Here is a 27848-nt window from a genome sequence, read left to right on the forward strand (position 1 = left end):
TGTGGGGGAGGCAGCTGAGGTGACAAGACACTACAATCGATTTTATAGCATAGGTTAGTGTGACTTTACACCGTGTGCAGTGTCAGCGCCGTCTGTGCGCTGTGTGCCGTCTGTGTGCCGCCTGTGCGCCGCCTGTGCGCCCGGCACTGCTCGCCCTACATGAACTTTCCTCTCACTGACTTCTCTATCACACCCGCCGCTTCTCCCTATACATTCCCCAGAAGGGGAAGAGGGCGGGGAAAACAAGTGTAGGCGGGGCCAGCTTGGAGAAGTGCAGAGGCTCCGCCCAAGCCGCTGACCCTTGTCAGTACCCCAAGCCGTGTCGCCCAGTCCCCCTGAGTGCGGCGGATGATGAGGGGGCGGAGCCTGGCGGGGAAAGGTTGGTCCAGGGACTTTGCTACGTGTCTGGCCGGCTATAATACCTCCGCTGTGGAGCGAGCTTCACCAGACCGGGCTCCTCCGTGTACCGACTCATCGCACCGAACAGCAGCATGTCCAAGCCGGTAGGGAACTTTCTCTATCTCCTCCTCTGTACTGAGCGCACTGCTCCTCTATGTCTTATACAGGAGTTCAATGATTGCCCCTCTGTGTCCTATACAGGAGTTCAATGATTGCCCCTCTGTGTCCTATACAGGAGTTCAATGATTGCCCCTCTGTGTCCTATACAGGAGTTCAATGATTGCCCCTCTGTGTCCTATACAGGAGTTCAATGATTGCCCCTCTGTGTCTTATACAGGAGTTCAATGATTGCCCCTCTGTGTCCTGTACAGGAGTTCAATGATTGCCCCTCTGTGTCCTATACAGGAGTTCAATGATTGCCCCTCTGTGTCCTATACAGGAGTTCAATGATTGCCCCTCTGTGTCCTATACAGGAGTTCAATGATTGCCCCTCTGTGTCCTATACAGGAGTTCAATGATTGCCCCTCTGTGTCCTATACAGGAGTTCAATGATTGCCCCTCTGTGTCCTATACAGGAGTTCAATGATTGCCCCTCTGTGTCCTATACAGGAGTTCAATGATTGCCCCTCTGTGTCCTATACAGGAGTTCAATGATTGCCCCTCTGTGTCCTGTACAGGAGTTCAATGATTGCCCCTCTGTGTCCTGTACAGGAGTTCAATGATTGCCCCTCTGTGTCCTGTACAGGAGTTCAATGATTGCCCCTCTGTGTCCTGTACAGGAGTTCAATGATTGCCCCTCTGTGTCCTGTACAGGAGTTCAATGATTGCCCCTCTGTGTCCTGTACAGGAGTTCAATGATTGCCCCTCTGTGTCCTGTACAGGAGTTCAATGATTGCCCCTCTGTGTCCTGTACAGGAGTTCAATGATTGCCCCTCTGTGTCCTGTACAGGAGTTCAATGATTGCCCCTCTGTGTCCTGTACAGGAGTTCAATGATTGCCCCTCTGTGTCCTGTACAGGAGTTCAATGATTGCCCCTCTGTGTCCTGTACAGGAGTTCAATGATTGCCCCTCTGTGTCCTGTACACGAGTTCAATGATTGCCCCTCTGTGTCCTGTACACGAGTTCAATGATTGCCCCTCTGTGTCCTGTACACGAGTTCAATGATTGCCCCTCTGTGTCCTGTACACGAGTTCAATGATTGACAGCTCTGATCCAGGAGGTGCTGCAGCAGACCAATGTCATGGTCACCATACACACTTCAATAAATGATCTATTTAGTTGCTGATCAATCTGTCCCCATAGGAATAATTGATCAGTAGTCCACAACACATTAATTGCTATGGGGACGTAGATTTTGTTCAATAGTTGGAAGATACAATTGTAAATTATCAATCACATCTCTGTTTCCATCATGTTCTCTCATATTCTGATTGAATTAAAATCATATTCATGAACCAAGTATTTCAACGCTGCCGAGCGATGCTAAACTGTCAATCCTATTCCTTCCTGGCTGATGGACGCAGTCTGATTGAATCTGATCTAAATTGACTGGAGATGATTTATAAACTAACCACAACCCGTGTGTGAATTTGCTTGTATGCTGATTTTGTTGTGTTGATGGAGTTGTACATTGATTGTATAGTAACATCTATGTGTGTGTGGTCACCCCAACCTTTCATGTGGCTCCCTGGGATAGGATGTAAAACTTGTACTGACAGTCCGAGATACCATCCTGCCAGTATGCCTGGGACTCTGCAGCCCCACATTTCCACATTTCCACATTTCTGTTCTTATTTTATAGATCTGATCTGAAATTGTAAGGACTTCATGCATACAGAGCTTTAAATAGGCCTTTTTGTTTTTTTTTTCTTTAGCCTTTAAAAGCTCATCTATGTTAGTTATGTTAGAGTTCAGGAGAGGAGCATTTGGGCAGAAAAAAACGCTATATGTGCTTAAACGCATGTAAACGCCGATAGACGCGTTTAGCGCATGAGTGTTCACTCCAGTGGCCAGAATAAATGAATATACTGCCCAATAATCTTCAACGCTCAAGCACTTGATGCTCCTAAAAACGTGTGCAGTAAGCAGTTTTTTTCTTTAAAGCGGAGTTCCAGCTGAAAAAATAAAAAAAAGTCAGCAGCTACAAAAACTGTAGCTGCTGACATTTACAATACAGATACTTACTTGTCCCTCAGTCCAGGGGTGTCTTCACCACCGCTGGTTTCACTGGCTGACTTTTCTCCCTGGCGCCGGCATGTTCAGTGCGGGCACCTGGCTGTGACAGCTTGCGGCTTCATAGCCGGGTGCCCACTGCGCATGCGTGAGAAGCGTTGCGCTTTGTGAATGGCCCCGTAGTGTTCTGGGACCTGTCACGTGTCTCAGAAGACTACAGGGAGGGAGGGGGAGAGGACAAGTTCTGGTTCCGATCGCAGTGGAAATACCTTTTTAAATACCCCCCCCACCCCGTTTCCCAAAAGTGTCAATCCTTAATGGGGAGCGGGGGACAAATACTTAAAGTGGAACTTCCCCTTTTGGGTGGAACTACCCTTTAAGCTGCTTTTTCCTGCCAGGAGTAAGGTTGGCCATACATTATACAATTTTCTTGTTAGATTTACCAAAACCATATAATATGATGTGAAACTTAAACACTTTCAATTTGTATGCAATCAGACAGGTCCTTGCACTACACAGATGAAGGTAAATTTAAAGGAAATTAGACAAAAAAAATGGTATAATGTATGGCCAGCTTTAAAGGGGTTCAGGGTAGAAATTCAAATGCCCTGTGTGCATAAGCCCTAAGCCATCTGTGAGGCTATGGTAGTAGTCCAGGATCTTTCCCCACCATGGTGTGTGGGTAGTAATTAAAGTGTATGTAAACCCGCACCTTATAAAACCACTCATTCAGTTTACAATAGTAATGAAAGGTAACACATTTATGAGAGATATAATAAAAAAAAAAAAAAAAAAAAAAAAAAAAGATCAACACCCCCCCCCCCATCCTTTTTTTTTTTTTTTTTTTTTTTTTTCCAATAAGTGACCACATTACCTTGGTTCTCAGCTGCAAAGGAGGTGGGGGAGGAGAAACAGCTACACACTGATCGCCTTAGTTTGTGTGTGTGGGGGGGAGTACATGGAACAACAGGCAGATATCTGGAATATGAAATGTTGGGTTCACATATTCTTGAAAGTGGAACTGAAGGCATTTTACAAAGAAATTGGGAGCAGGCACGCTGTTAATCACAAAAGAGACATGCAATGTCTCTTCAATAAAATCCACCTACCTCCTGCTCCGAGTCTTGTGCGGGATGAAAGCTGAGCTGCGCATGCACAGCTCAGCTTGCTTCACCAACACGTTCCCTATGCGCCAGGATGACTGACGTCTGCGCATGCAGTTTTGTCATTCTGTGCTGGCCAATGAAGGTGCCTGAAGGCTGACCTCTGGGAGAAGATGCTGGCAAAGGACCTCTCATCGTCTTCAGACCTCATAGATTAGCATAGTTAGGTTTGTTTTTTTCCATTCAGTCAGCGGGCTGAATGGGGAAAAAAACAAACCGATTTACAGATTCCTCCTCCATCCACACAAACGCAGTGAATGGAGGATTGTGCTCCAATGGGACATTATAGTCTGACAGCGAGACCTGCCAATTAGGGCCAGATTTAGCGCGGGGGGGGGGGGGGGGGGGAGCTGGGGCACTTCAGGTTAGAGGGGCCCCTTTATATACAGAGATGGTTTACTTTCTCAATGACAGTCACACATTTTTAAAATGAATGATAAAACATCATTCTGAGGTCATGCATGCACACACAAGCTGTCATAGCTGTTATGTGTGGTGCACTTGAGCCACCAAAATTTGGTTTTAAAAATGATACAATATACCAGTCCAGAGTGAAAACTTTTACAGATGATGGCCAGCAAAATATTACTTCACAAGATACATTTAGTAAAAGAAGGTACAGTGGATTTAAAAAGCCTACACACCCCTGTTAAAATGTCAGGTTTCTGTGATGTAAAAAAATGAGACAAAGATAAATCATTTCAGAACTTTTTCCACCTTTAGGCTAGGCTCATACTATTGCGGTGCGGTACATCGCATGTGATTCGTGCCGCAACCGCACTGCATTCCTGTGTAAATTACATGCGATTTGTGTGAGGTGAGATTGGAGCCATACATGATGTATGGCTCAGATTGCACTGCACCCACACCAAAAAGGTGCAGGACCCTTTTTTGGGTCCGCACTAGAATCAGATCGCATGGGTATTCACGCCTATGCGATCTAATTCTGCACATCGCACCGTGTTTTGCGGACCGATTTCGACGTGTTGTTAACATACATACCCGCATCGGTTCGCATGAACGGGGTATGATTCTGATACGGTGCAGAGTTCGCACAGAAAACACTGCAAATTCCGCACTGCATCAGTTTGAACCCAGCCTGAATATAACCTATAAACTGTAGAACTCAGTTGAACAACAAACTGAAATCTTTTAGGTGGAGGGAAAACTAAAATAATATGGTTGCATAACTGTGCACACCCTTAAACTAATACGTTGTTGAAGCACTTTTTGATTTTATTCCAGCATTCAGTCTTTTTGGGTATGAGTCTATAAGCATGGCACATCTTGACTTGGCAATATTTGCCCACTTTTCCTTGCAAATACACTCCAAATGTGTTAGATTGCGAGGGCATCTCCTGTGCACAGCCCTCTTCAGACCACCCCATGGATTTTCAATCAGATTTAGGTCTGGGCTCTGGCTGAGCCATTCTGAAACTTTAATCTTTTGGTGAAGCCATTCCTTTTGTTGATTTGGATGTATGCTTTGGGTCGTTGTCATGCTCAAAGATGAAGTTCCTCTTCATGTTCACCTTTCTAGCAGAGGCCTGAAGGTTTTGTGCCATTATTGACTGGTATTTGGAACTGTTCATAATTCCCTCTACCTTGACTAAGGCCCCAGTTCCAACTGAAGAAAAACAGACCCAAACCATGATGCTGCCACCACCATGCTTCATTGTGGGTATGGTGTTCTTTTGGTGATATGCAGTGTTGTTTTTGCGCCAACATATCTTTTTGAATTATGGCCAAAAAGTTCAACCTTGGTTTTATCAGACCATAACACATTTCCCCATATGCTTTTGGGAGATTTCAGATGTGTTTTTGCTAAATTTAGCTGGGCCTGGTTGTTTTTCTTCGTAAGAAAAGGCTTCCATCTTGCCACTCTACCCCATAGCCCAGACATATGAAGAATACGGAAGATTGTTTTCACATGTACCACACAGCCAGTACTTGCCAGATATTCCTGCAGCTCCTTTAATGTTGCTGTAGACCTCTTGGCAGCGTCCCAGACCAGTTTTCTTCTTATCTTTTCATCAGTTTTGGAGGGACGTCCAGTTCTTAGTCACTGTCACGCCATATTTTCTCCACTTGATGATGACGACTATCTTCATTGTGTTCCATGATATATCAAATCTCTTGGAAATTCTTTTGTACCCTTCTCCCGACTGATACCTTTTAATAATGAGATGCTTTGGAAGCTCTCTGCGGACCATGGCTTTTGCTGTAGGATGCAACTAAGAAAATGTCAGGAAAGACCTACTAGAACAGCTGATCTTCATTTGGGGTTAATCAGAGGCGCTTTAAATGATGGCAGGTATGTGCTGACTCCCATTTAACATGATTTTGAATGTGATTGCTTAATTCTGAACACAGCTACAACCCAGGTGTGCAACCACATTATTTTATTTTTTTGTATGTTTTTGAAAAACGCTAAAAACTGCAAATGCGGAAAAACGCTGCTAAACGCTAATGCAAAAATGCTAAATATAGCTGAAAAACTCCAAGTTTTTAACGTGAGTTTACACAGCTAACGTTATCAAGGTGTTTAGTGTGCATGAGGACTAAAGGTAGAAAAAGTTGTGAAATTATTAATCTTTGTCTCATTTTTTACATAACAGAAACCTGGCACTTTAACAGGAGTGTGTAGACTTTTTATATCCACTGTATTTTTTTAAATTATACATTTTATATTATTTTATTATTATTTTCCAACATGTCCCTTCAACAGAACTCCATCAAATGATTGACTTCTGAGGAGCGGGGATGGCCACACATGTTTGAAATTGGTCCAATTCGATCAGAGTATGGCCAACTTTAGTTCATCCTTAGGAATGTTTGTCTCTACTGGCACACTTTGAAAATCAACAGTCATGTTTGGTTCACCATACACATCACAATCTGACTAAACAATCTCTGTACAATCAACTTTAGGCTGCATTCACACCTGAGCAATTTTCAAGCAATTTATTTTAAAATTTTTAGGTAGTAGTTAGCCCACCTTGGCTGCAGGGGAGAGGAGTGCTCAATAACCTCTAGTAAAGCCTGAAGTGGTGATGTCACCCATAGACTTCAATGGCCCATGCATTGTGAACGCTCCCTCCTCTCCACTGCCACTGTGCTGACTGGCAGAGGTGAATCAAATCATGTGACTGGACCAGAGTGTCCTGAAAGTAGGAAGCATCTTTCTTACACAAGTTGGTTAGCATAGGTGTTGGGGAGGAAAGGGGTGGGGGTATTTTTTGTGTTTGTTTTGGGTAGAGTATGGAATGGAAGAGTTAGAACTTCTATGGGGTTTTTGCTTTTGATGCCTCTCAATGTTGAGATGTGGGGGTTCTCCTTTCACATCCTGTCCTGGTGACCACTGGGGCTGTAAGTAAGGAGGAATCTCTGTTCAGTGAGAAAAACATGCACTATTGAAAACTTATGAAGGTCCCAACCCTTCCTCACTTTGATGCAATTTTTCTTCTGCTGTCCCTGTTGAAGATATTCATTTTGACTTCGAGGACAAGAAATGAGTGGAAGGAACATGGAAATAAAAACTTATCAAAGTTATTAAGCTAATAATACTTTCCACATTTTGCTTAAAAAATCTGTAATTCCCTAAGAAAGATTAGAACTATCGGAAAGTTTTAACAAAATTTGTATAGTGACGTTCAACATCTGTGAAACTTTTTTGGGCAACCCAGAGTGGCATATGTTAGTTTATATACAGTCAGGTCCATAAATATTGGGACATTGACACAATTCTAACATTTGTGGCTCTACACACCACCACAATGAATTTGAAATGAAACGAACAAGATGTGCTTTAACTGCAGACTGTCAGCTTTAATTTGAGGGTATTTACATCCAAATCAGGTGAACGGTGTAGGAATTACAACAGTTTGCATATATGCCTCCCACTTGTTAAGGGACCAAAAGTAATGGGACAGAATAATAATCATAAATTTACTTTCACTTTTTAATACTTGGTTGCAAATCCTTTGCAGTCAATTACAGCCTGAAGTCTGGAACGCATAGACATCACCAGACGCTGGGTTTCATCCCTGGTGATGCTCTGCCAGGCCTCTACTGCAACTGTCTTCAGTTCCTGCTTGTTCTTGGGGCATTTTCCCTTCAGTTTTGTCTTCAGCAAGTGAAATGCATGCTCAATCGGATTCAGGTCAGGTGATGGACTTGGCCATTGCATAACATTCCACTTCTTTCCCTTAAAAAACTCTTTGGTTGCTTTTGCAGTATGCTTTGGGTCATTGTCCATCTGCACTGTGAAGCGGCGTCCAATGAGTTCTGAAGCATTTGGCTGAATATGAGCAGATAATATTGCCCGAAACACTTCAGAATTCATCCTGCTGCTTTTGTCAGCAGTCACATCATCAATAAATACAAGAGAACCAGTTCCATTGGCAGCCATACATGCCCACGCCATGACACTACCACCACCATGCTTCACTGATGAGGTGGTATGCTTAGGATCATGAGCAGTTCCTTTCCTTCTCCATACTCTTCTCTTCCCATCACTCTGGTACAAGTTGATCTTGGTCTCATCTGTCCATAGGAGGTTGTTCCAGAACTGTGAAGGCTTTTTTAGATGTCGTTTGGCAAACTGTAATCTGACCTTCCTGTTTTTGAGGCTCACCAATGGTTTACATCTTGTGGTGAACCCTCTGTATTCACTCTGGTGAAGTCTTCTCTTGATTGGTGACTTTGACACACATACACCTACCTCCTGGAGAGTGTTCTTGACCTGGCCAGCTGTTGTGAAGGGTGTTTTCTTCACCAGGGAAAGAATTCTTCCGTCATCCACCACAGTTGTTTTCCGTGGTCTTCTGGGTCTTTTGGTGTTGCTGAGCTCACCGGTGCGTTCCTTCTTTTTAAGAATGTTCCAAACAGTTGTTTAGGCCACGCCTTATGTTTTTGCTATCTCTCTGATGGGTTTGTTTTGTTTTTTTCAGCCTAATGATGGCTTGCTTCACTGATAGTGACAGCTCTTTGGATCTCATCTTGAGAGTTGACAGCAACAGATTCCAAATGCAAATAGCACACTTGAAATGAACTCTGGACTTTTTATCTGCTCATTGTAATTGGGATAATGAGGGAATAACACACACCTGGCCATGGAACAGCTGAGAAGCCAATTGTCCCATTACCTTTGGTCCCTTAACAAGTGGGAGGCACATATGCAAACTGTTGTAATTCCTACACCGTTCGCCTGATTTGGATGTAAATACCCTCAAATTAAAGCTGACAGTCTGCAGTTAAAGCACATCTTGTTAGTTTCATTTCAAATCCATTGTGGTGGTGTATAGAGCCAAAAATCTTAGAATTGTGTCCATGTCCCAATATTTATGGACCTGACTGTAGTTGTAAACCGTCATTAATCAACTTTTTCCAGGCCGCAATGCCTACAGGGTCAGAACAGATCCATTGCAGTGCAGTCAATTTCTCTGCATAGAAGAACATCAATCTAAGGACTTGTTTTGTGGCATTCACCATCTCATTATCCCCAGTTACTCCCAAGAGACACCGCATGGAATTACAAATATTAGGTAAATCAAAGTTATCTACAATAAAGTTGGCAACATGGGGTAAGAAAGGCCTACTATTATTATGTGCCCATACCATATGTATAAATACTACATCAGTGGATCCACATGACAGAATCCATGCTTTATCTCTTTTTAAATAAATGAAAAGGTGTTTAGTACTTTTGGTGTGGAAACCTCATGAGTCACTTTGTCCCTAGAATAGATGACCATGTCCAAATAAGTAGATAATACCTCTAACCAAGACTCCTCAGAGAGGTCTTTGAGAATCACATCCTATCTATCTCTCACTCTACTGTAATCCACATTCTTCTTCAGGGTCAATAAAGCATAGTATCAGGAGGTCAATTTAGACCGGTTTGGTGTCATAAGGAACCTTTCCAGTTCAGATTTTTTAAAATTGCCTCCTGGACCTAAACTGTTTAGCAGCCATATCCTTCAGCTGAATATATTGAAATAACCAAGAAGAGGGGACTCCATATTCAATTTGCAAGTCCTTCAAAGGTGTTACCCTGATATAACTGATGAGCATATGTAATACCATATCTCTTCCACTGATGGCTACCTTCTACTTTTATAAAGCTCCTACAGCTGTGGATTAAACCATAGTGGAGCATTTGGTGATTGGTCCAAAGGGACATCCTCTGTAAATTTGGAAGCAAAAGAAGAAAATTTCCAGGGCAGTTGGAGTATCCCCAAACCTCATATCTAGGAAACGCTCGCCTATAAAGTAAATTAAGTAAGATTTCATAAGAGGAGGCCAATGCAGCTTCTGTTGCTTGCTGTTGCCATCTTGTTCAGGGTTGAGATTATCACCAATGTTTTAAGACAAGTTGGGAAGATGTTACGTCTTTAAGCAGTGATTTTGTGCATACAGTAAGCCTGTTACAAGTGTGTTTGTTTAAGTGTACGTAAAACTAAAGGGACACAGAAGAACAAGGTGTTCTAACAGCAAATGGGTACCACCATCTGCAGAACATTGCAGTGTTTGCTCCACACTGTGTCTGCATTTGTAAAATATAGCCAGTGGTGTGCACTGACCTTTCAAATGTTCTCTGCGTACTGCTATAGTGAACGCGCTGGCATAGCAGGCGCGCTCTTTCACATGAATAGGTCATGTGACCAGCACAATCCCCCCCAGCACAACAAGTTCTTAGCCACAGTATGACCACACTGATTTAAAAATGAGGCCCATGGAGTTATCCAAGTCTTCTTTTCAACTTTCTTACCCTTTGTATAACGTGCTATGTCTAGTTCAGCATCTTAGCAGTTTATAAGTAAGTGGGTAACGATCTGGAAGGTCAGAGACACTGTTGAAGAATTCGGATGATGTTCACTTTGTCTGAGCTTGTCTCTATTCCCTGTCCATTCACCACTCCATTGGGTCCCCCAAAACCATCCTAAGCCATTAACATAGGACAGGATTGAGCCATTGATTCATACTGTGTATACCAAATTCTGACCCTACCTTCTTAATGTTGCATTAATAAGTGAGATTTCTAAGACAGGTACTTTTCTACTTTTTAAATTGTCCAGTTTTGGTGCTCTTATACCCACTGTTGTCTCATCTGCCTGTTATTATTTGGAAGAAGTAGAAACCAGCTTTGATTTCTTCTGCTATTGACCATTCTCTTCAAGTTGTAAGAAGAAATTGCCTCTAACTGGACGTTCTTTCTTCTCCGTATCCTCAAGAGACTGTAGTGCATCCAAGGTCAACCGTTTCTGAGGGGCAGCAGCAACCACATCTGGTACCAACATGTCTGCCTGGTTTATACATTGCGTTGTATTTGCGTGATTTACTGTTTGACTACTGACTTTAGCAAGCAGGTGTCCTTTTTAAAGTGATAACTGTGTATAAATATTTAAGACAATGCAGTCACAGGTCTCTGGCTTACTTGAGGTCAGTATGACCAAACTTCAGGACAAGTTGCTCTAGATGCAGAACATCCAGGCAGGTCAAGTCTTGATCAAAATGGGTAAAGTAACAATGCTACACTCCATACACCCTTCAAATACGCTTAATAGTAGAGTAAAGCTGACTGTAAGCATATTTGAGGCATGACATTATAATTATGGTTCCATAATTGATATCCCACTTATACAGCATTTCCAACATTCTACCTAGAGAAAGTCAAATAAATAAATAACCCTGTGTCTTATCCTGCTGAAAATGCTAGTTCTCAGGTTTTTTTGGTTTTCCAGTAGCTAAAAATCTATAAGTTGTGGACCTGGTACAATTATACTGATGACCGGTTTTTAAGCGGCTTTACTGGCTACATGCTTGTTCTGTGACAGTGACTTCGAAATAATTTTACCCAGAGACATTTGGGCAACTAGGAGTTAAACCAAGGCACCCTACACATATGAGCTTTCTTTTAAGAGGTATTAAAATCAAGACCAAAAATGTAATATATGCCAATCCTTAGATGTGGTAGCTGCATTTAGTTTTCTTTTTCCCTCTGTTGTCAACTGGTGATCTGACCATTAACACACCTTCTGTATTAGAATGCACCCACTCTGGATGAAAGAGCACAGGGGCACATTTGGGCCGCAGCATTGTCAGCCTGGGGGGAAAGGAGTGTTAGATGTACTAGCAGATTTAAATGCACTAAAAATTTGCAGTTAGTCTTCAGCTAACACTTTAAAAGCAGTTACAGCACCATGTCCACTGTACTGACAAAGCATCTTCCATTCCCTTTCATTATTCATATTTTTGATTGACAAGTGGAAAAATGTAGGTTTTTGGGTACTTCGGCTGCTTACGTTATATGCATATCTTCTAAAGATAGATGGTATTTTTTGTGGTAGCCACCCATTAAAATACATCTACAATACATAAAAATAATCTTGCTGTTAATGGTATGAACTCATTTCACTTGTCAGTTTTACGGTCCCTTGCCATGTGTCTGTATTTACTTGTTGGGGTTGTCACAAACATGGACACACAGATATGGAGCTGCACACAAGGTGGAGTACAGGGCCACCCATTTGTGGTATTTCACAATCCTGAAAACCATAGGCTGTGACTTGGCATTTTTTTTACATGTAGGGGCTGATTTACTAAAGGCAAATAGGCTGTTTATAATGAATATCCAATCACATGCAAGGAAAAAAACAGTTTTTTGGTTGCACAAGATTGGTTGATGGAATTCAGCAGTGGTTCACCACATTTGCTAAACTATGGGAAAAGTTAATAATGCAAAGTAAAGGGAAAATTCCTACGCAAAGCATACAGCCTATTTGCCTTTAGTAAATCAACTCCATAGTGTATGACCCGAAAGCAAGTGTGTGTGTGTGTGTATTTATTAAAGGTACATGTATAGCTCTGTCAATTTACGCAGCGCTTTACATATATATATTCTACATTCACATCAGTCCCTAACCCTCAAGGGGCGTACAATCTAATGTGTGTGTATATATGTGTATGTGTGTGTGTGTGTGTGTATGAATGTATGAATGTATGTGTATATATATATATATATATATATATATATATATATATATATATATATATATACATACAGTGGGGATCGAAAGTTTGGGCACCCCAGCTAAAAATTTGTATTAATGTGCATAAAGAAGCCAAGGAAAGATGGAAAAATCTCCAAAAGGCATCAAATTACAGATTAGACATTCTTATAATATGTCAACAAAAGTTAGATTTTATTTCCATCATTTACACTTTCAAAATAACAGAAAACAAAAAAGTGGCATCTGCAACAGTTTGGGCATCCTGCAGAATTTATAGCATGCACTGCCCCCTTTGCCAAGCTGAGACCTGCCAGTGTCATGGATTGTTCTCAATCATCGTCTGGGAAGACCAGGTGATGTCAATCTCAAAGGTTTTAAATGCCCAGACTCATCTGACCTTGCTCCAACAATCAGCACCATGGGTTCTTCTAAGCAGTTGTCTAGAAAACTGAAACTGAAAATAGTTGACACTCACAAAGCTGGAGAAGGCTGTAAGAAGATAGCAAAGCGGTTTCAGATGTCAATATCCTCTGTTCGGAATGTAATTAGGAAATGGTAGTCATCAGGAACAGTGGAAGTTAAAGCAAGATCTGGAAGACCAAGAAAAATATCAGACAGAACAGCTCGCAGGATTGTGAGAAAAACAATTCAAAACCCACGTTTGTCTGCACGATCCCTCCAGAAAGATCTGGCAGACACTGGAGTTGTGGTACACTATTCCACTATAAAGAGATACTTGTACAAATATGGTCTTCATGGAAGAGTCATCAGAAGAAAACCTCTTCTACGTCCTCACCACAAAAATCATTGTTTGAACTTTGCAAATGAACATATAGACAAGCCTGATGCATTTTGGAAACCAGTTCTGTGGACCGATGAGGTTAAAATTGAACTTTTTGGCCGGAATGAGCAAAGGTACGTTTGGAGAAGAAGGGGCACAGAATTTAATGAAAAGAACCTCTGTCCAACTGTTAAGCATGGGGTTGGATCAATCATGCTTTGGGGTTGTGTTGCAGCCAGTGGCACAGGGAACATCTCACGAGTAGAAGGAAAAAATGGATTCAATAAAATTTCAGCAAATTTTGGATGGTAACTTGATGCCATCTGTGAAAAAGCTGAAGTTAAAGAGAGGATGGCTTCTACAAATGGATAATGATCCTAAACACACCTCGAAATCCACGGGGGATTACATCAAGAGGCTTAAACTGAAGGTTTTGCCATGGCCTTCACAATCTCCTGACCTCAACATAATTGAAAATCTATGGATAGCCCTTAAAAGAGCAGTGCGTGACAGACAGCCCAGAAATCTCAAAGAACTGGAAGACTTTTGTAAGGAAGAATGGGCAAAGATACCTCAAACAAGAATTGAAAGACTCTTGGCTGGCTACAAAAAGCGTTTACAAGCTGTGATACTTTCCAAAGGGGGCAGTACAAGATATTAACTCTGCAGGGTGCCCAAACTTTTGCAGACGCCATTTTTTTGTTTTCTGTTATTTTGAAAGTGTAAATGATGGAAATAAAATCTAACTTTTGTTGACATATTATAAGAATGTCTAATCTGTAATTTGATGCCTTTTGGAGATTTTTCCATCTTTCCTTGGCTTCTTTATGCACATTAAAACAAATTTTTAGCTGGGGTGCCCAAACGTTCGATCCCCACTGTATATATATTACATATTACACACAGTATGTATGCGTATGTATACATACATACATACATACATACATACACAGTGTGTGTTTGTATAACACTAGTTCAAGCTCTCCAGCAGAAGGTATCCGTTTACATGGATGAAACCATCCATTTTCACTGGCAGGGAAGATTAATATGATCAGCTTTCATTTATTAATGTAAAAGGTTTATCCCAAAAGGAAAAAACTGTTTGCTGTAACTCAGCGGTTCTTAACTTGTGGGTCGCGACCCCTTTGGGGGTCGAACGACCCTTTCACAGGGGTTGCCTAAGACCCATGCTTCAAGACAAAATTTATTTATTTGTAATTAGAAATAAATATTTCGCAATATATAATTATTTTTTTTGTGATTAATCGCTATGCTTTAATTATGTTCAATTTGTAACAATGAAAATACATCCTTCATATCAGATATTTACATTACGATTCATAATAGTAGCAAAATTACAGTTATGAAGTAGCAACGAAAATAATTTTATGGTTGGGGGTCACCACAACATGAGGAACTGTATTAAAGGGTCGCGGCATTAGGAAGGTTGAGAACCACTGCTGTAACTGATTATAAAGTGTGAGCTAGAGTTCAGCTTCAGTTTGTTGTTGTATTCAAATCTGCTAATACATTTAACACTCCCACCCCCCAGACTGTTAATGCTGCTGTCTGCTGTGTCCTGTGCTGCTTCTTCCACAGTGGGGTCTTACTAATACAGGAGGTGTGTTACTGGCCACCAGATGAAAAAGGGAGGAAACAACCTAAAAAAGAAAACTGATGCAGCCACCACATCTAATGATTGGTAAGCTGCAATATAATACGCTTTTGGGTGTGGGTTTAAAACCACTTTAATTTTTTTTTTTTGTTAGTATATATGAGCTTTCTATTGACCCATGAAAGAGGTGAGGACAAGTTTTTGGACATTAAAAAACCTGAGATTTTATAGGGAGAAGGATGAAAAACACTTTTTGTACATCTTTCCATCCCTAGTGACTGGAATCACCCACATCTATATACAGTGTGATGGAGGTGGATGAGTCAATGTCTGCTTGTCTACTGAGGTGACCACACTAACCAGACCTGCACTGAGTTTTTCAGGAGACCTAATTTAGCTCAGGCATTAGAATTGGAGATGCAGTATCTGGTGGGGAAGGGTGGCTTATGTAGGTGTTCTAAAGGACAGAACTTGCTTTTCCTAAAAATCTGAGTACCGTCAGGATTGCCGGATGCAATGGGAACTTTACCAAAACTTAGAAGGACTATTTGGGATCATGCGTAGTCTGGTCTGCAGATGTATAATGAAACCTTTCCTCCAGCCTGTCTATACACATGGCAGTGCTTTTCCAGAGAGGAAGTGCTGGTATGTGCGCCACATTAATACATAAGGAAATGTAGAATAATACAGAGATAATGTGTGTGCAATAGGAAACAAGGTTATTACTTTATCATATTACTAGTGGAAAGGAGTTCTTTGAAGTTAAGTTTAGGAGTGTAGTCATGGAAACTTGGTGTAGGGAATTCATAGTGGGTGACATCATGGAGGGAGTACAACTGTCTGATTACAATGAGTAAAAGATTCTTCTCTCATCTGTCACCACCTACCCATTAAATAATTTCAGCTTTAGCAATGAAGGGACATCATTCAATAGAAAAAGAACAGAGAAAGCACCCGCATAATGTAAAATCCTCAATCAATTTTATAAAAAAAAAATGTTTTGCACTCATGAAAGAACTGAATGTAAATGAATAGCTCTTAAAATCCATAATATCCAAAGTCCCTCAGACCAAAAGGCACGAATCTGTGACTTCTAAATCCTCATAACCACCTACATGGAAGAAATAGAAGAAAAATATATTTGAAACCTTTTATTTTAAAAATATTCTTCCCAAATATTTGACATATATTTGAAATGCTACCATTTGTTGCCATTATATATATATATATATATATATATATATAATCACGATTAACCTTCCAGCATGTCTTTGCAGGGAGGGAGGAAACTGGAGTACCGGGAGGAAACCCATTCAGGCACAGGGAGAACATGCAGACTGTTAATGGCTGGGGCCTGGAAATGAGATCTAGTGTGAATGATGGCACCAATCATAGGACAAAAAAGTCATTTCGTAATGAGAAAGGATCACAGAAGTGTCCATTTACAAGAGCAGTATTGGATGTTTTTTTATTAAGTGTGAGAACTCGGCAATCACATGACTGCTGTGTTCTCACCACCACTGTGAGCAGAGACTGCCGAGAGGCTGAGCCAGGGGCCGCTCCAGATCGCCGAGAGGCTGAGCCAGGGGCCGCTCCAGATCGCCGAGAGGCTGAGCCAGGGGCCGCTCCAGATCGCCGAGAGGCTGAGCCAGGGGCCGCTCCAGATCGCCGAGTGGCTGAGCCAGGTGCATTAAAGTTGGGATCTTTCCCCAGCATTCCTCTGATTCACAGGAGAAGTACAGCCAAAAGAGCTTTGGCTGTACTTCTCCTTTAATAACAAGCACCCACAATGGCCCCAGTACCCTGTTGGTTCAATGCGCTTGTTAACATTATATACTGTACCTATTTTGGCAAGTGATTCTTGTTGCGTCGCTCTTGAAAACTGCAGAGTGTATGAATAGCGCAAGCTGTACTGTTAAGAATGCTGGATAATCTAAGTGAATATTGTGTGACCATACTGTCATCAGGTAAGTGTCTGGTATTCCCATAGTCACTAGTTCAGTTCTCCATACTATTCTAAACCAACTCCAGAGAAATGACAACTGCTGACCCACTGCAGAGAACAGACAAATTTTGACAGATGGGTCATGTCCACTAGCAACTACTATGTGCATTCAAGGACGTCCCAAGGCAGGTGCGGGGGGTGCACACCGCACCGTGTAACATTGGACCCGCACCACGAAAAGGTAAATTGTAAAGCAAGCCGACGATCCCCGCAGGATGGTTCGGATCGCGCTTTGAGCATAATGGATTGGAGTCCGATCCATTATGTTCAATACGCTGATCAGATCCATTCTGCGGGAATCGTCGGAGGGGGTGTCACCAAGTGTTACCTCACCGGGTGACACCAACTTTAGGAACGCCCCTGAGTGCATTCACTGAGACAATTTACCAAAGAATTAGAATCTTCACTGAAAAAATGTGTCAATGTTCACTTCAGTTCAAATATGTGAAACGCATTTGCTACAGTGATTGTCAATTTCCACAATGGTTCATCAGATATGAAATATACATGCATTGTACCAAGCTGGACCAATGTGACTGCAATTAAGATCATACCTGGAGTTCAGCTTTAAGATTTTTATATTCTTTTGTTAATCAGCCTATTTGTTTCACTTACTGGTATTTAGTAATCGTTTTCCATACAAATTGAGCATAGTTTAGAATGTCAGGAATGTGCTGGTAAAAATGTATAGATTACATCTATAAGCTGTGTTTATAGAGTACATTAAAGCAAAAAGACATGCTGATCTATGGCCAAAATTACTTTAGGAGTAAAAAATACCTGACTGACGAGAGATAAAATGTGATTGGTTAATAATTAACACTGACCTGCCCATGTGTAGTGCTGAAATCGCATTTCAATACAATATCAACTATTACAACCCTGTGCGCTCGTTATGCTTTGTCATCACACTGCTGCTGTTTACAAGAACTTGAGAGAATGTACAGGAATACGGTGACAGCTTTCATTATCTAGATTGGCTGCATTTGTCCTCCTTGCTACTTGAAGAGGGATAAAGTGTAAACTTGACCAAAGATTTTATCATATGAGCCTGAGAATGCACTGGAACACACAAAAATGTACTATTTGATTTTACTTAATGCAGTATTGAACCCCAAACCAAAAATGTATTACATAGTTAGTCTGGCTGAAAAAAGACAAGTCCATCCAGTTAAGAAAAAAAAATAATATAAATATATCTTTTTTTTTTTTTTCCCCTTGGTTTTCACTTGGTGATCTGTAACACACCTCCTGTATTAGTGAGACACAACTCTGGAGGAATGAGCCAGGACCCAGCAGGACAGGAGCATTGTCAGTCTGGGGGGATGGTAGTGTTAAATGTACTAGCAGATTTGAATACAATAACAAATTGAAGCCAAACTCCAGTTCACACCTTTTCCTGGGTTACAGCAAACCGTTTTTTTTTTCTTTTTGAGATAAAGATTTTGCACAAATAAAGCTGATCATTTTAATCATCCCTGACAGTGTTGAATGGTCTCATTTATGCATGATACATTCTGCTGGAGACCTTGACCTTCCGAAAAACAGCACTTACAACAGAGTTACTGGCTGAATCATCAGATGAATAAATATAGAAGAAAGAAAGAAAAAAATTCACAAGCTGCAAAATATTTGCTTTTGGGCTTTATACTGCTATTTAGGGAGTATACTTCGTCACCTTTGTATGTATTTATATGTGTTTTGAACTGTGTTTTTTATTCACATTGATGTTTGTGGAGGAATACAAAGCAAAGCACAAAGTTATCCTAGACTGACCTTAAATCTGGGGAAAAAAAAAAATTAAAAGTCAGCAGCTACAAATCCTGTAGCTGCGGTCTTTTAATAAAAGGATATTTATCTTTCCAAGGATCCGGCGCCGGCATCCTAACTGTGGGAAAGTGGCTATGCTGCTTTTGGCTTCACAGCCAGCTGCCCACTGCGCATCCGCAAGGCATGCTGCGCTTTCTGAATAATCCTGCAGTCTTCTGGGACCTGTGATGTGTCCCAGAACACAGCAGGGTGAGGAGGAGGGGTTCCACTCAGGCAACCAACTAGGTACCTGCTCCCCCCAAAAAATTATATGCCAAATATGGCAAAGGGGGGAGGACATAAAAGCCAACTTCCCCTATTTGTTGAAGTTCCGCTTTAAGGCTAGGTTCATATCGGTTCGGGAAGGCGTCCAAATCTGTTCCTGTTGACCCGGGTGATTTTGAATCTCCCTAATGGGGACACGGGGCAACAATAGAAAGATAACAAGTGTTTTATTTTCTCTCACCACTTTCTGTACATTAACCAGAATTTTATGTGTGGCCTCTGTATTTTTCAAAAAGGTCGATTGATGACAGTTAATGTATGCTGGAGCTGTCAAGGAGTCTTATAATATCAGTTAGCAGGTCATACAGTCCAATGTACAGCATTATTGTATGTAAAATTCCAACGTCTACTATAGTATATCAGGAACAAGATCTAGTTATGATTCATGTGAACTGGTTGCCCGGGCTTGCAATCCAGAGATTAGAATGGATTCCAGGGAGATAGTAATATTTTATATTTTCTTTGTTCACATCAAAGGTAATTTAACTGTGAGATAGGATTTATACTAAAACTTTATTATATATATATAAAAAGAATTTTAGTATTTTAAGTGGATCCTCAAAATTAAAGTCCTCTCTTCTGCCTCCTCTCCCTTTCCCGCAAGTGCAGGAAACAAATGTTTTTTTTAGAAAGGTAAATACTCAATTACATTATTATGGCTTAATTTTTTGCATCCTTGCCAAGACAAGGATGACACACTGGGGTTTATTTACTAAAGCTGGAGAGTCCAAAATCAGACTCCCTTCTGCATAGAAACCAATCAGCTTCTAACCTCAGCTTGTTCAATGAAGCTTTGGCAATGAAACCTGGAAGTTGATTGGTTTCTATGCAGAAGTGAGTCTGATTTTGCACTCTCCAGCTTTAGTAAATAAACCCCACTGTATCTGGCTACCTCCTAGGATGTCTGTCACACTTTCCAGGAGGACGTTTGTGAGGTCTAGCTTACTTACATGTAATTCTTTGGCTCTCGGCCAGCTCCCCAAAGCACTGTGGAAGTCTGTGCACGCACAGGGGCATCTGACACATATGCAGACACGTCGTGGGTCTCTGCCAGGTTTGTGGGACCTGGCTGAGACCATGGCATTTCTGCACGTGTCAGAGCTCATTTCAAGATGACGGCATGGAAGCAGAATGGTGCAAGATGAACTTTGTAAGGCAGACAATGCTGGAGTCCATGGACTACTATAAGAAAGTTTGATTATTTTCATACAGGCACAAGTATCAGGGATTTTAAATTTCATTTTGGCTAGGTACAGTAAAGTTCCTCTTGAACCCTGGTTCACACTGATGCGGTGCAGATTTTGCAGCGTTTTATGTGTGAATTCCGCACCGCATCACAATCGTACCCCGTTCATGCGAACTGCTGCGGGTATGTATGTTAACAACACCCCAAAAGCGATCCGCAAAACACGGTGCGATGTGCAGAGTAGGATTGCATAGGTGTGAATACCCATTCGATCCGATTCTAGTGTGGACCCGAAAAAGGCTCCTGCACCTTTTTGGTGCTGGTGTGTTGCGATTAGAGCCATACATAATGTATGGCTCCAATTACACCGCACACAAATCGCATGTGATTTCCACATGAATGCGTTGTGGTCCCTCTGTGAATCACATGCGATATACCGCACCGCATATATGTGAACCCAGGCTAAAGAGAAACTTCACTTGCCCCTCTTACCTGTCATGCAGAATTGTCTTTGATTCAGATATTTACTTGCCCACCAGATCCATTGACCTGCTGCGATCCGCTGATCATGTGCAGCTACTAGCCTCAATTGATGCATGCTATTTTCACTCCTGTGTCCCTACTACTGGAACCTCCTGGGATATGAGACGCAGTACAAATTAGTCTGCAGATGGTGACACCACCAGTGCATGCACTATGAAGGGATGGCATACTCATGCTGTCCCTTAGAGCTCTGTGCTGTGGCTGTGACATCATCGCGGATCAGTGGTGACATCATGCCACTTGAGGGCTTCATTTTATGAGATGCATACTAATGTATTATGAACTTAAAGTGATTCTAAACTTAATAAAAAAGAAAAACAAATGTTATTCTTACCTGCTCTGTGCAGTTTTGATCCTCTTCTTTTTGGGTCCCCACCGGCGGTCCTGGCTCCATTTTCCCCCCCCCCCTCTCCCTGCTGAGTGCCCCCAATAGCAAGCCTCTTGCTATGGTGGCACTCAAGCAGCTTCACTGCTCACTTCCGAGCTCCGCTCCTATGAATTACATTGTCCATTCACACACAAAGCGCAGCTCCGCCCTGTCTTCCACTCCTATCTCATTGGCTCACTGGCTGTGTGACCCAATGAAGAGATAGAGACCCAGAGAGCCGCAGCTCTCATGCACATTGCTGGATCAAGATGGGGCTCAGGTAAGTATAAAGAGGAGCTGAGAGGCGAGCTGCACCTGGAAGAGTTTTTACGTTTATTCATAGAATGCATGAAGGTAAAAAACCTTCTGCCTTTAGAACCACTTTAACTTGCAGGGACAATATTTTTTTTTTTTTTTTTTTTTAATTTTTAGATTTGCTACAAGTTCCTACTGCTTTATTTTTCAGCATAAAACTTAAATAATGTGACATAAAAAATAGTGTTGAGCTACAATCTTCCTAGAAACCAGCAGTCGGATTTTGCCTTCCTTCAGTTTAGCACATTCAGAACGCGAAGGGTTGACCGTTGGCTGGGGGTTGTAGTAACATGCACACAACTCTTTGCCTTGATAAATGTGAATAAAAGTTTTAGAAATGGGCTGCTACCAGTAAACTGGGAATACTGGTTGCTTGGTCATGATCGGGTGAGACACAACTGGAAATTTGGTGTGCTCTGATTAACCGTGTGACACACAGCATGGTCTGTATCCATGGACACAGAGCTTTTGAATTCATACCCGGCACTGAAAAGGCAAATGGCCTGCAGTCTCCTCTGGGTTGCCTATCAGAGGGGCACTTCATAAAGCAGAGTTCAGGTTTACAGTGGAGCCTTCAATTCATGTTGCTTTTTACAAAAAGGACCTTTGAGTTGTCACTGGAGAAGGCTGCAGACCTGGATCCTTGCCAAGCCATGGCTTTATGAATAGATGTTTGTTGGAGGAATTCTGCTGTGGTTCTCTCCTCCTCCTCCGAAAAGTAAACCTTGTCTCAATCACTCACTGTGGATCACCCTGAAAAAAAAAAAAGAGTTGATGGTTTTTTAGGATGTTGAATATGTTCTGTAAGGTTCTCACCTCTACAGATTTTTTAGGTGCTGCTATGTGTTCCTTACTATATGTGCAACATCAATGTAATTTGAATACATTTTATAGTATCTCCTAGGAAGAGAATGGTAAATTTCTGCCTAAGTGGAAAAATATGGATTGCACAAAGGGAAAATGCTAAACGATTACGGGAACTTTCTACCTTTTTTTTTTTTTTTTTTTTTTTGTACTTTCCTCAACACTTCACACTAGACATAGTCTTAAAGCAGAATTACGCTGTATCGGAGCACCAAAAACCAAAAAGGTTTTTAATTCATTTTTGTTATTCATAACCATCCATCCATGTCTCCATGCTTTATTTTGCTGAGAAATGACTTTGAAAAAGACCCCCCCCAAGCAGTTTTAACTATGGCCATCTTGAGTAAGGGCAGATGATTCATGTATCATTTACTTCCTGGAATCGATCTGCCCTTAGCTCAGGCATGCAAGCAGGAGGGTGTGCTTAGCTCCTCCTTCCCTCCTGAAGACTCCTGGGAAGTATGTTCTCATTTACCTAGGCATGGAAACTGAGAAGTAACTGAAGAAATGTAAAAATAAACACTTTGAAAGAAGTAAATATGATCTATTTACTAATGCTAGCAGCAAAAGGATTACAAATAATCAATGTTGATTGAGAGAGTGAAGTCCGCTTTAATGTTAGCCAGAGATCCTAATTTTTTTTAGGGAGCAACAGAATTTGACAACAAGTTTATAAAGTATCCATAACTAAAGAATTTATTTACATCAAGCCTGGAAGGATGGCCCATGTATTACATGGCCATTGGTAAATGTAGTTTGACAGTCTAACATTGGCTGTACACTGTAAGATATTTTTTTTTTTTTTTTAACAGAAAACTACGGTAATTTGAAAAGTACTTTTGAAAGCTTGACAAATGTTCAAAAGTAGCTTAAAATGTGATTTGTTTTTGCTGAATGGACTTTACTTTACGAAAACCACATACACTGTTAGAAATTTGTTCATTCGAGAAAAATTTTCAATCCTGCTCCTTCAAATTTTCTTGTCACTGTGGTCAAAAATTAACATGCTTTGACCCTACTAAGGGTTAGAAAATTGAACGTTTTTAAACCAAAAATGTTTAAACAAAATTCTACTATTGTATATCCAGTTCAAGACAGGTAGGCAACCTCGGCATTTAAAGTGTTACTAAACCCACAACAGTAAAAGCAGCCTGTGTATGCAGTAAAGCATGCTTGTTATAATACTCCCTATGCAACCTAAGAGGTTAATCCTTTGCATTGTGTAAAAACGATGTTTGATCCTGTCTTCTCTGATTCTCCCCTCTGCTACTGTCCCCAATCCATCTGCTGATAGAACAGAGCCTTGGGGGCAAGCTGCACATGCTCAGGTGTGTTTACTGCTAGAGAGTGTTGTTTTTTTTTTTTTTTTTTTTTTTTTTCTTGGAAGGGTGCATGTGATCACCACAGGGCCAAACAGTGCTGTCCAGACAGAGGGTCGGGGGTTATGCAGCCTCATAGGACAGTTGGGGGGAATGAAAACGCCTCGTTCAAGCTTTAACCAGTGCTATGCTGGACACTGATAGAAGTTACAAGACTGGTCTAACTGCTGATGAGAAAAGTATTTAGTAGTTTATAAATTGCATTTCCATATTTTCTGTGTACAGTGGGAGACCAGATATAGTCAATGCAGGGACATGAGTTTAGTAATGGTTTAAGCTTTGAGGAACTACAAATTCTATGAAGCATTGCAAAATTCTTGACTGCCACTGACCTGACTTGCAGAGGCATGGTGGGGTTTGTAGTTTCACCAAAGCTGGAATGCCAAGGTTTCCTGTCTCTGGTCGAAGGACTACTGGTTGCAGCTGTCAGATTTTGTTCGGGTGAAAAGCATTTAGGGCCCATGTAGATCTGTGAATGTGCATACAGGTACTTTTTTTTTTTTTTTTTTTTTTTTTTTTTTTTTTGAAGCGCTAGGCAGGTATAATGCTATGAGCCAGCATGCGTTTCCTTTTTGTGTTGACATGCATTATTAATGTGCATTGGTGTGCATTTTCAATGCGTGATTCATTTAAGCAGTTTGAATAGAAATGGTTAACAGCCACTGACCAAGGCTCCTTAATACATGTTGCCAATGCATCAAAGTGCATGTTGCATGCATATTAATGCATTCTAATTGACGTCTGAGCTTTCAAAACACAGAAAAATACACGTCATATTTTTTAAAATACAATGCTAAGATGAAAACAGACTATTTTTATCTGGAAGTTGGACACATGCATTTTGATGTTTTAAAGTACAGCAGTATAAATGGGGCCCCTATTGAAAGCAAGGACCGTTTGTATTACCCATATTGCTTGGTACACTGGGTACAGAACGGTTTCCTTCTAAAATCAGTGCACGGTAAGGTCTTCTTATGTGTTAATATAAAAGAAGAGAGAGGCGCCAGACTAAGTGCAGTATTTAACAAATTTTTAATAGCACAAAAAGATTGGTAACTCACTAGATACAAGTGGGTCAGAGGCATATATCTCAAAAGTGGACAACGTCCTGGTGGAATCCCGGAGGCAGAATGGGAGGATAGATGGACATCTGGGGGCCAAGGCTTTGGAGAAAGCGAGGTCTCCTGACTCACATCGTGTCTCGATCAGCGTTCCGCAGCTGTGTCTGTGTAGAAAGTAGGCTGGAACGCACATGGCTGCCGGGCGGATGTGATGTCACCACGTGAACGTAATGCCGCAAGGAGGGGACGGTAACGCGTTTCAAAGCTACTGCTTCGTCAGAGGTCAGCATATCATCAAAGGATGGTGGCTACAATGAACCTGGCAGAGCTCAGATTATAGTGAAATATGGGGACAGTTGAACATACTGTAAGTAAGCAGAGTTGCATTGTTTCCTTTGTGGATAGCATTAGCAGTTACATAATGATGTATTTTATTTTTTTGCCTGGAGTTGCTGTGTAACATGGTATAAAATGATGCAGGAACTGCCCAGGGTGGATAAAAATCAATGATTTTTTTTTAAAAAAATCAAAAAAAATCGGATTTTTTTTATTTAAATCGGATTTTTTTTATTTAAATCGGATTTTTTTTATTTAAATCGGATTTTTTTTAATAAAATGCTTTTTGAGGAAAATATATTACCATCCGACGGTTATTCCATCATGAAATAAAGATTAGTTTTTTAATTATGTAGAATAAGGCTGTATATGTTTAATTTTTTTGGTAAATAAATTCCATGAATCCATTCACAATGTCATGCTCTTCCAGAGGTTTTTGTAAGATTATTGGGCAGTTTCTCTGCCTACAAGATATTATCACAGCTCGGTTTACTTTTGCAGTTCTCAAAACTGTATTTGACTCAGCGGAGATCACATGCCTCTTCTTCACAGCAAAAATGTTATAACATGAACAGAGTTAAGAAAAAGACCTTAATCCTAACTTCTACAAACCTATGAATACAGAATCAACCCCTTCAGTGCTAAGTTTCAAGAAGTTCAGTGAATAGAATAGAAAAAATATTTTTCTGATTGTTTGGAGGGGAATAGATCTGCACAAGAAAGTGAAACTAAGTGTGAGGAGGAAGGGGCTGACAGTCTACGTTTCTTAAAATATATATATTCTGTTTAGCCAAATTAGTTAACAAACATGGATGTTTAAGCAAATAACATATGCTGGAATGTTATTGTTTCAGTTGAATAAATCTATTTAAATTGTTATTATTAAGGTAATGATTATTTTTCTCCTTCCGAAGTACAACAGAAAAGTTGTCCAAATATGAATGATTAACCTATTAAACTGGGGATAAAAAAAACTAATATGAAAAGTTGTTATTCTAAAAATCTTCATCTACTTGCATATTAAAGTTATACCTGCAAGAATTAGTCTATGTAGAAAACTAGGATTTAAATCAAGCCTTACTGACTAGTGATTTAAATCGCGATTTAAATCAGTTTGATTTAAATCAAATCCACCCTGGAACTGCCTGTCTGTAACTCTCCTCGAAACAAAAGTGTACTGTGTTTTAAGAGGATTTACATTTCTGTTAGTCATTCTTAGTCACTTTTTCTTCTTTCTGAATGTCTTAAATTGGGCAGCAGATATGAATTAGCATTCAGCAGCCAGTAGACTCGCAGAGTAAATGTTTGCTTGTGTTAGGGGAGACGTAGGGAAAGAAAGAACTCATAGAGTGCAGTCGTTTGCCTTGCCTATGAGTAATAAGTCCTGTTTGTCTTCAAAATATTAAATGTATATAGACGCCATGTTGCCACATCACTAGTTCCTTATGTCCTCTTCCCTGCTCTAGTTGAACATCACACTGACGATGCAGACATTAATAAACAGAACGGAAGCAGGTCACAGTTTGGGAAATAAGTTTTCTATCAAATGCTAGAATCCGTGCCTGATTAAATGAGCCATTAAATTGTGTACACATATGGGAGTGAGAATTGTAAACTCTTGCTGACATCTGCTACCTGAACCTTTAGGCTGAAAGTGTGTGTCAGGCCCGATGGCATCCATCGTAGTGTGGGCTTCACTTTGCGGTGTTGAGGGGCAGTCTGCAGCATCTGATCATGTTGACTTTCCAATTCTTCTTGTATTGCCACCAGTACTGAGCCCTTCAACACTATAGCATGGCACTAGCAAATTGCATTATGTAGGGATGCCAATCACTTTTTTGCCCTTTTTTTTTTCCAGCTTCCACATAGGATTCCTGTTGCCACTTTTAAGGCTCATTGTAAGGGACCGCCCGGCGGTACCACTAGCACTCCACTGGTCGGATGTTCCCAGCGCACGGAGTCTAAGCCCCAGGGTACTTGTTCACCAGGGCCCCTGATGGTGGGGATGGACTTGGAGTACCCTAGGACCAGGTCGTGACTACTGAGGACACCCGTCAGTGGTAGGGGTATTCGCCAGGGGCTCCCACGGGAGAGAGCCAGGTATGAGGAGGTCTGGAGACCCCGTAGAGAGGGATGGATGGATGGATGGCTGAGCAGGAGCAGGGTCATACAAGCCGGGTCGGTAACTATGGGGACGGTGCGGTACAGAGCAGCGGGCAGAGAATAGTCGGGTCACACGCCAGGTCAGCAACAGCAGGTCAGATCCAATAGGGGGCATTCAGGAGAGAGGTCAGGCAAGCAAGGGTCAAAACAGGAGAAAACAGCAAGGTCAGGGCACAATCCGGGTCAGCAACTTACTTCAGACAGGTTCACAGGTTCACAGGATACAAAAGACCAAAAGGCACTGAATGACAGCTCAGGGCCGTTTAAATATCCCGCCCTGCGCTGTCATTGGTGCCAGGCACGCGCCCGCGGTCACTACTGCGCATGCGCGAACCTGATTGCCGCGGTCGGCCAAGTCCCGGCGCTCGCGTACAGGGAGGTGTACTGCGCC

The 27848-nt window shown here is 41.4% G+C and overlaps 1 protein-coding gene across 2 annotated transcripts in view; it reads left to right on the forward strand.

Moving 5' to 3' along the window:
- The first annotated feature begins 316 nt into the window (after positions 1–316).
- PAPSS2 (3'-phosphoadenosine 5'-phosphosulfate synthase 2) overlaps positions 317–27848 on the forward strand; it is a 99549-nt gene continuing 72017 nt past the window's right edge. Inside the window, exon 1 of one of the 2 annotated variants that reach the window (XM_089683144.1) lies at positions 317–503. In XM_089683144.1, coding sequence (XP_089539270.1) covers positions 492–503 — 12 coding nt within the window. In that variant the 5' untranslated portion in view covers positions 317–491. The remainder of the gene's footprint in view (positions 504–27848) is intronic. The other variant, XM_089683145.1, reaches the window with a different exon arrangement.

Source organism: Staurois parvus, unplaced genomic scaffold, assembly GCF_062004578.1.
Source record: "Staurois parvus isolate SC_StPar_1 unplaced genomic scaffold, SC_StPar_1.0 ptg000303l, whole genome shotgun sequence".
NCBI classification, from domain to species: domain Eukaryota; kingdom Metazoa; phylum Chordata; class Amphibia; order Anura; family Ranidae; genus Staurois; species Staurois parvus.